At 43.6% G+C, this 9765-nt stretch overlaps 1 protein-coding gene across 3 annotated transcripts in view; it reads left to right on the top strand.

The window, feature by feature from the left end:
• Window positions 1-5154: 5154 nt before the first annotated feature.
• Window positions 5155-9765, top strand: part of LOC116062590 (complement C3-like) — a 78513-nt gene continuing 73902 nt past the window's right edge. For all 3 annotated transcript variants that reach the window (XM_036006702.1, XM_036006703.1, XM_036006704.1), the window contains exons 1-4: window positions 5155-5302; window positions 5969-6164; window positions 6803-6965; window positions 7623-7717. In XM_036006702.1, coding sequence (XP_035862595.1) covers window positions 5226-5302; window positions 5969-6164; window positions 6803-6965; window positions 7623-7717 — 531 coding nt within the window. In that variant the 5' untranslated portion in view covers window positions 5155-5225. The remainder of the gene's footprint in view (window positions 5303-5968; window positions 6165-6802; window positions 6966-7622; window positions 7718-9765) is intronic.

Raw genomic sequence — 9765 nt, 5'->3', positions numbered from 1 at the left:
CAAAAATCAAGTTACAAAATTGTTGTTGCAGTGCTTCTTTTTTACAGTATACAAACAAAAATAAGGAATGGAAATAAGGATAAATTAAAAAAAATTGATTTTAAAAAAACAAACAAAAAATCCCTACCCGCAATAACCCAAAGCTGCTTATCGTGTAAGATAATATTCCAAAGGTCGCCAAATGTTCTCAAGGTCTTTTAGTTTGAGTACTTGCAATTGTACTTCATTTTTTGAGTCATTTGGTTAAAAAGAAACTCATATTTCTGATATAAAAGTTTTGAGAACGGGTCAAATTTGACCTGAGGACAAGGTTAACCAGGTAGGCCGTTGAGAAAAAGTTCTCATTTGCAACAGCGACCTGGCCAAAAAAAGCATAAGCATGCAAGACAACATACAGTTTACATTCAATACAAGAAGGAATACAGAATACAATAGGCTACATACAGTAAAATACAGATTAATTAGGCATTACAAAGCTGGTGCAAAGTGAGGTGTAATTAGGTCGATGGATATGCAAAAGTGATATGGTAATAACACAATATACATGAATAGACAGTCTATATAAATGCTGAAATGTAGTGAAGAGTCAATATACAGCAAATTGTGGTCTAGTTAGTGGTGTAGATCAGTTATTCAATTCAATTCAATTTGTTGTTATTTATAGTCAATTATCACCATGGACCATAGTCTCAGAACAACAAAAATTTACAATTTAGCCCATATGAAAGGCACAATTAAAAACACAAAAAGGAATATAATTGGAACACCACAGGTTAAAATAGTTAAAACATGAAATAAAACAAAGTGCATAATAAAATAAACAATAAAACAAGGGTTCAGAGGTTATGGATTTAAAACATGTCCATAATGATTTGAATAAAGAAATGTTTTAAATCTGGATTTAAAAATGTCCACTGAGCCTGTTGTGGAATAGGAAACCGATCCTAGACTTAACTTTAGATTGAAGGTGAGTTATGTGTTGCTGGAAGGAGAGGGAACTGTCTAACCAGACACCTAAGTATTTGTACACCGCCAAGTTTTCTAATTCCAACCCATCAAGCGTGGTAATGCTAATTGGATAGGCAGGGGTGGGCAGCGATCAATTGAAAAGCATGACCTTGGTTTTGCCAGAGTTTAGTAGTAATTGGAGGTTTCAGAAGGAGTACTGAATGGTATTGAAGCTCTCCTGGAGGTCTGATAGCACAGTATCCAATGAGGGGCTGGATGTATACAGGATAGTGTCGTCTGCGTATAGGTGGACTTGAGAGTTCCCAACAGCAAGAGCCACATCATTGATGTAAAGGGAGAATAGAGTCGGCCTGAGAATCGAACCTTGTGGCACCCCCATAGTGACATCCATAGGTCCAGACAACAGACCCTCAGATTTAACGCACTGGACCCTATCAGAAAAATAGTTATTGAACCACGCGAGGCAGTTATGAGAGAACCCAAGGTTGTTGAGTCTGTCAATAAGAATATGATTGTTAACAGAGTCAAAGGCCTTGGACAGATCAATGTAGACAGATGCACAGTAATGCTTTTTGTCAATGGCGGCTGTGATGTCGTTTATGACCTTGAGGGTGGCTGTGGTACAGCCATGACTGGCACGGAAGCCAGATTGCATAGCGGAAAGGACACGGTGGGATTCGAGATGGTTGGTAATCTGTTTATTGACCAAGCTGTCAAAGACTTTCGAAAGGCAGGGTAAGATGGATATGGGTCTATAGCAGTTTGGGTAGAGGGTGTCTCCCGCTTTGAAGAGAGAGATGACTGCTGCAGATTTCCAATCTCCGGGAATTTCTGAAGATGCGAGAGATAGGTTAAACAGGTTGGTAATGGGGGAAGCAATAATATTTGCAGATAATTTTAGGAAGTTGGGGTCCAGGTTGTTTAGCCCAGCTGATTTGTATGGGTCCATGTTTTGCAGCTCCCTCAACAAATCAGCTGTCAGGATTGGGGTGAAGGAGAAGCGTGGTGGGGTGTGCAGACGTGTAGCTGCGGGGGTAATTTGCTGGGGGGCCGGCCGCCAGATGGAAAGCATGACCAGCTTCAGCGAAATGCTTGAGAAATTCTCCAATATCATGGACTTATCGGTAGTGATAGTATTACCTAATTTCAGAGCCGTGGGCAGCTGGGAGGAGGTGTTCTTGTACTCCATCGTTTTTACAGTGTCCAAGAACTTTTTAAAGTTGGTGCTGCAGCTCTCAGCGAAGGCGGTCGCTTTTTCTCCCTCTCCCTCCCAGGCCTACCCTGCTTGCTATCTTGTCTTGTGTTGTCTGCTGTTAACTTTTTAGAGACTCTCCCTGCAAGGCTCTACAAATACCTAAAAATCATGGAATTGATTAACTGGTCTCTCAACGCAATTGACACTGTATTCTCGAGGAGGAGCACTGGTTCGGGTGAGCCAGAATGTCCTGACGGGACGTTTGCTGCGGGGTATACGATGGACGGCTGGGAGAAATGGCGTGTCGTGTGTCTCTCTGCTCTTTCCGTGGAGGACGTTGAGGATATCTACCTATTTGGAACCCTGATAACTGGAATGTTGCTGATTGGAGGATGCTTCGCTCTGGTTTATCGAAGAATTGGAAAGACTTTGGTAGCTGTCCAAAGCCCAAGGAAGCTGCCTGGCCTGACTGAAGCTGTCGGAAAAGCGATCAGTTTGCAAACTGGAACTATTAATCGCGTGATGGAAACCAACATGGTAATGACCCGCGGCTTGGATACCATCATGAGGAAGGTCATGGATTTGGAAAGAAAAATTGACCAGTTGAACAGTGTGTAGTTGGACAATAGAATGAATGTTTAAATTAGAGCAGCCATTCGCGTAGACAAAACAAATTTAATCTTTCGGCTCCCTTATCCTGAACGGCCTTGCCAAGGCCGTATCTTGGAACAAACAGTCACCCTGTGGGGGCTCTGCAAGCGAGATGCTCTTGGTTCCTCCCCCGTCTTCCCCACTGCCTGCTGATTGTCGTATCGGTTCTGGACTGTTCAAGGGTGTCACCATGGCAACGTGCTGTGTTTTCGCTATAACATTCTGCGGACTGGGTCACTAGTGGGACTGCCGGGCTGTGCGTTTCTCAGCAGGCCAAACTCCCCCAACCTACCCTCTCCCCAGTCCAACGCCTTCGCAGCCAAATGTGCAACTGTACATTTATGTTATGTTATGTTATGTTATGTTATGTTATGTTCAGCAGTGCAAATGTACTGTTTGTGTGCCTATGTGCTGAGGTGTTTTTTTCCTGTTCCCACACTGTTCTTATCTTTATGAGGATAGTCTGTGAGTTGCTTTTTTTTTTCCCTCTCCTCTCCTCATGTGATGCTGTATTCTCCCTGCGAGAGTTAAGAGAGAGTTGTTTTGGCGCCGCATATATGGCGACTCGGTGTGTCTGTGCGTGTTGCTTTAATGTGACATGCACCTACAGCACCAGGACAAATTCCTTGTGTGTGTAAACGTACTTGGCAATAAAGCTTTTTCTGATTCTGATTCTGATTCTGATTCCAAATTTCAGTTTGAAGTAGCGAGCCTTAGCTTCACGAAGTGCCTGAGTGTACCAGTTCCTGGCTTCTAAAAGACTTGCATGTTATGGGGGTTGCTCGAGTCTAATGCTGTTCGCCACAAGATGTTTTTATGTTGGTTGAGGGCGGTCAGCTCTGGTGTGAACCAGGGAATGTATCTACTCTTGGTTCTAAACTTTTTAAATGGTGCATGCTTATTTAGGACAGAGAGGAAATCAGTTTTGAATGACATCCAGGTATAGCCTGACAAGCCAGACCCACATCAAGATATTGGGTCTGGGAACTCACCATTGGCAGGGTGAGCTCAATCCGAGGGGCGGGATCAATGGTTGTCTTTCAAATTCCCTCTGCACGCAATAGGATAGCGCTACAACCAACCAGAGCAACGCTAATTGATAGATTAAACTTTTGCCGTATCCGGTCGGCAAAACTCCGAACAAAAAAAAACTTCCTTTTTTAAGAATGACTTCAGTGCTTAACTCCAAGTCTTCCAGAGTCACGGCCAAAGCCGATTCCAAAGACCACTGTTCACCAGCAGCAGCAGCAGCAGCCATCTGCTTTGTTTTCAAGTAGCAGGGAATTCACTCTGCTGTCATTATGTTAAGCCTGCCCCCCAACTCTATACACGATGTGATTGGCCTGACCAGAATTTGGTTTTTCCAGCTTGCAAGCCAACGGAGTTGCTAGACTGACACTGGCTGCAAATTACATTTGCTGCCGCTAGGGTGCGTCTAGATTTCTAGGCTAATCCAGACATCCTCCACTGTCAGAATGAGGTTAATGCTCTCCCAAGCTACAAGGGTCAGGTCAGTCAGAAAGGCTTGTTCGCAGAAGTGTTTTAGACAACGTCTGACAGAGATAAATTGTGAGCATTTGACCGCGGACCCATTACGGATGCATGCAATCAGGCAATGATCACTGAGATCGTGGTCAAAGACAGCTGGGGTGTATTTAGAGGGCAGGTTGGTCAGGACAATATCTATGAGGGTGCCCTTGCTTACTGATTTGATTGTTGTATCTCGTAGGTTCATTTATAATTTGTGTGATGTTGAGGGCATCAAGCTTAGCAAGTGGAGGGGCTGGGGGGTTGAGCATATCCAGGTTTAAATTACATTACATTACTTGTCATTAAGCTGACGCTTTTATCCAAAGCGACTTACAATTAAGTGCTTTCAACCCTGAAGGTTCAAACTCCAGACAACAAGTAGTAAGTGCAAGTACATTAGCTTTAAATAAGCAAAGCTACAACGAGCCATATGAAAGTGCAGCTTCAAGAAATATATATATATATATATATATATATATATATATATATATATATATATATATATGTGTGTGTGCGTGTGTGTGTGTGTGTAGGCTTTCAGCCATCCTGATGTCAATAAGGAGCTCATTCCACCATTTAGGAGCCAGGACAGCAAACAGTTGGGATTTCGTCGAGTGATTAGTTCTCCTCTCCCTCCCTCCTTAAATGTCCTAACAATAAAAATTCTGCAGTTAGATAGGAGGCGATTAGTTTCAACAGTTTCTCAACTGCTGCTGGGAAATCATGTGTGGGTGTGTGCTTGTGTTACACGTGTACAGATACACTTTGGGAGGAGGATGGGCGAGACAGTAGTGAGGTGAGGTAGTGGGGGGGTTTGTAGTGGATATAAGGATGGTGGTGCAGAGCAACAGTCTACAGTGGATCAGGATCAGGCTGAAGGATGAGTAGGACTCTGCTGTGGCTGCTGGCCTCTCTGGCCTTTGTCTCTCAGACTTCTCTGGCTGATGGAGCTCCATTGTAAGTAGACCTGCATTACCTTTACACCCCCCATGTGCTTTAGTTAATTCACACAGAGCTAAAATATATAGTTTGTTTGTTTGTTCATCTTCCTGATCAAATTATTATTGGTTAAACTGCAATAGGAGCAACACAAATATCTAGGGTCCTCTGCATGTATATTCAATTAGAAAAGTGTATGGATGGAAATATTAGTTTAACTTGTGTCTTACATAATAAGAAGTTGAGTCCAGTTTGCAGTTTGTGTCACACAAGTCAAGGTAATGTGATCTTTGAAATGATGCCAATGAGTTGGCCTCATTCTTGTTCAGAGTTTGCACAACCATGCATTAAGCCAGACAGAGCAAAAGTCTAGAGGCATGATGAAATGTTTTGTTGATCCAGTACTGGATCTTCATCAAGGTAATCAATAGATCACTCATTGTGTGTGAAGTCCATGCTGGAGCTTATGATCGTAATCTAAGCAAATAGGTATGAATGTGGAACTGTGTGAATGTGACAGGTCATCGTTGCAACTTCTTTATTTATTTTTAAGGGGTCACACACAAAAAAGGTTGGTAATGTTTGTCAGTACATAAACATCATAAACAGCATGTGATCACTTCTGCATATTGACTGCAGTATATTCACATCAATATCTTTCTCTCTCTCACCGCTGTTCTGCAGGAAGGTGATGTCTGCCCCTAACTTGTTGCGGGTAGGAACAGCAGAAAACATCTTTGTGGAGTGTCAAGACTGCACCGGGGAAAACATCCAGGTTGTCATCAACGTGATGAACCATCCAACCAAAAGCACAAGGCTGGCATTCACATCTGTGACCCTTACCAGTGCAAGAAACTTCCAGGAGCTCGGACAAATAACGGTAAATGAAATACTGTCACGCTGTATATGCATGTTAAGGCATGGATGCCCGGCCCATCGGGTACCATCGGGACCCGTTGGGACCCGTTTGGACCCGTTGGGACCCGTTGGGACCCGTTGGGACCTGTCGGGCTTGGTTCAGGTATCCACCAAATCCAATATATATCTATCCATTCGAACAGATATTTAGAAATTATGGTCGGGTTCGGGTCGGGCTCGGTCACATCAGCGTGATAAGGCATTTGTTGTAAAATGGTGCTGCGGCTCCTTTAAGAGAGCTCAGTGTGTGTGTGTGTGTGTGTGTGTGTGTGTGTGTGTGTGTGTGTGTGTGTGTGTAAAGTGGGCAGAAGAGAGATGGAGAAAGAGGAAGCAGACGTGTAGATGCGACCGGAGCAGAGTTGGTGGAATACATTTTGTACACAGTGTGTGCAGTGTCCGAAATAAACCCCAGACTGAAAGCCAAGTTCATTCATTCATATCGGGCCGGGTTCACTTCGGACAGAAAAATTCGACCCGATCCGGACTCTAATGCATGTTACTGTAACTTGACTTCAATTACTAACACGACCAGAAATAATCTATAAATGAATCCAGAAATGTACATCCTGATGCACATACTGCTCATCATACTTGTTTCAGATCCCTGCTGGAAGCTTCAGTAAGGATCCTACCATGAAGCAGTATGTGTACCTGCAAGCTCAGTTCCCTGACTACCTGCTGGAGAAAGTCGTCTTAGTGTCCTTCCAATCTGGGTACATCTTCATCCAGACTGACAAGACCCTCTACACCCCCAACAGCAAAGGTGAGTTCAATACTGAGCTGCATAACTGTAAAGGCAGCTACACACCAGGCCAATTGGATCGGCCGTTGGACAGTCTGGAGAGGTCAGTGACTCGAGTCTGTTCGGTGTGTTCCGTGCCGTCGTCCATTGGAGGAAACGTCGGCCTTCATTTTGGCCGACCTGACGTGTTCAGTTGGAGACAGGGCAGTCGGGACTCACCCGGAAATGGCGAGAGGGATGAGCGTGACTAACGCTGTGTTCCAGGCAACCCGTAACTTGTGTTTTCACAACCTTCTTCCCGTGAAAGTGCCCTGGAACGGCAGTCAAACTCATAACTTACTACCCGTGAACTCGTACGAGATCGTTGTACTCCCAGTTACAGTTTTTGACGTCACACACACATAATCAACAATGGCGCCCCCCTGTCCATGCTGTACAGACGGTGAGAAATAGAAATAAATAGACATAAATAGGCAACGTAAAGTAATTCCGCACATTGTAATCAAAACAATACACATACGATTGTGTACTACTACAGGTTAGGTTTATTAAATGAAGCCCAAAATATGCGCCGACTAGAAATCGCTAGTATCAGCTAGCACTAGCTAAGCGAATCCCTCTTTTTACACCTTCCTCCAACCTTCAGCAGCAAAATCAACCTCTTTCTTTCTCTGTCAGTTCATTACAGGATGTTTGCAGTGACGCCCCGTATGGAGCCCGTAGAGAAGGATGCCGAAACTCAAACTGATGCTTCTATTGCCATCGAGATTGTGGTATTGTATTTTATCTTTGATAAGCACAGATTGTAATGTAATGTTATATAGTCAGCTGTAACTGAGAGCATGAAACCTCTTAATGAGGTGATATTACAAATGCTTAACAGCAGATAATGTTCATACTAATGTCCAAATAACTAAATCACAGTTAACCTTGTGTCTTTATTATGTTTTTAGTCAAGGTCAAGGTAAACTTCATTATCCCACAAGGGGAAATTCATGTGGTCATTCATTACACGTCCTTGTCACAACATACTCTCTAAACATATTGACACCACAGACAAGCCAATAAACATGTATAGCGAAGAGAGTAACAATACTACAGAAATGACAATGACAGAAATTGACAGTGACAATACAAAAAATAACAATACTGCAGAAATGACAAAGAGAATCCGACATCTGATGTTGACAAGCTATCAGGTAGCTAAAAATTTTAATAAAAAAAATAACGTAAGAAAGCTTTTTTGCACACCTCTTTTGTCGAGCAGGTGCGTAGATGATCAAAAGTAGCAGATCAAAAGCTTAGAGAAAGTTCCGCACACTGACCATTACGCAAGCTATAATTTATTTAGAAAAATACAACGTTTCGGTCTTCAGGTAAATTCATCAGTAAATTTATCAGAATGTGTAAATTTACCTGATGTTGAAACGTTGTATTTTTCTGAATAAATTATTGCTTGCGTAATGGTCAGGACTTTCTCTAAAATAAAAAAAAATAAATAAATAAAATAACTTACGAGTGGTTGTCAAGGAATTGAGATCTACCATCCAGTTAAAGTGCCAGTAAAACTTATCCTGCTACTTACTGTAAAAAGTAAATGCAAGAAAAATGAAATGTAGTGTCCGAGTTGCACATTGAATACAGCCTCTCTCTTCAGTGACAGAATGAAATGAATGAAATTCTTAGAACCCTTTGTCTCACGTGTTCTGACTGGACCAATTTGGGGATTTTTAAGTTCCTCTGGCCACAGTTCCTGTAACTCTTTCAGCTCCTACTTCAGGGCAGGATCTTTTCGCTGTTCCCTTTTCAGCATATGAACCCAGGTCAACGAGGTTTCCGGTACAGACAGACTAACAACGGGATAATTTTAACAATTTTCGCCATCTTATTCATCACTAATTTCACTTCTGACAACGTTTTAGGCGAGAAAATAACTGTTTAGATTTCGAATATAGGCAGTCTTGCGCAAATTGATGCCGAATTGACAATTTGCTCCAAAGTTTTCGGAGTTGAGAAGCTCCATGAAGTGAGGCGACAGCCAGCAGGCGCCTGCCCCGGCCTCTAGCTCGTCGCTCGGCCATGACTGGCTCAGAGACCCCGCTGTAAGCTGGAGGTCTCTCAGACCGGTCTCGTAAATAATAAAGAAAAGCGTAGCCTATTACGTTTTTGATCAACATTTCTGCTGTGTTGCACTATGTCGCCACTGCGTTAAAATATTTCTCAAACGGCAGTGCACCCCCGCTGATGACCCAATGCCCCTCCAGTAGATCTTCTCTGGCGCGGACGCTGTGGAGACGTATTATGTCTCGTCTCTTCGGTGTGTTCTGAGGCACTCATTTGACCAACTCGGGGGCTGGATGGTGTTTTTTGCCCCCAACGGCTCCTTCCAGGCAGTGCTGCAACCACTGCCTTCAAGGCACCTAACCCTAACCTTAACCAGTGCCTAATCCTAGTGCCTTCCAGGCAGCCTGGTTAAGATTAGGGTTAGGTGCCTTGAAGGCAGCGCTGCGACCGCTGCCTTCAAGGCACCTAACCATAACCTTAACCAATGCCTAATCCTAGCGCCTTCCAGGCAGCCTGGTTAAGGTTAGGGTGGAAGGCGCTAGGATTAGACGCTGGTTAAGGTTAGGGTTATGTGCCTTGAAGGCAGCGGTCGCAGCGCTTCCTGGAAGGAGCCGTTGGGGGTAAAAAACACTGACAAACAGCTCGGGGAGACTGATCAGTCCGGCTGCCTTTTCTGCCAAGGGTCGGCCGTCTGGTTGGTCTGTAACGGCCTTTACATAAACATGGAGGGAGGGGCGAGCTTGCTCTGTTTTGTTTG

Source organism: Sander lucioperca, chromosome 10 (assembly GCF_008315115.2).
Source record: "Sander lucioperca isolate FBNREF2018 chromosome 10, SLUC_FBN_1.2, whole genome shotgun sequence".
In the NCBI taxonomy this organism is placed as follows: Eukaryota; Metazoa; Chordata; class Actinopteri; order Perciformes; family Percidae; genus Sander; species Sander lucioperca.
The sequence above is the reverse complement of the archived record's forward strand: the minus strand, read 5'-3'. Positions and strand labels throughout refer to the sequence as shown.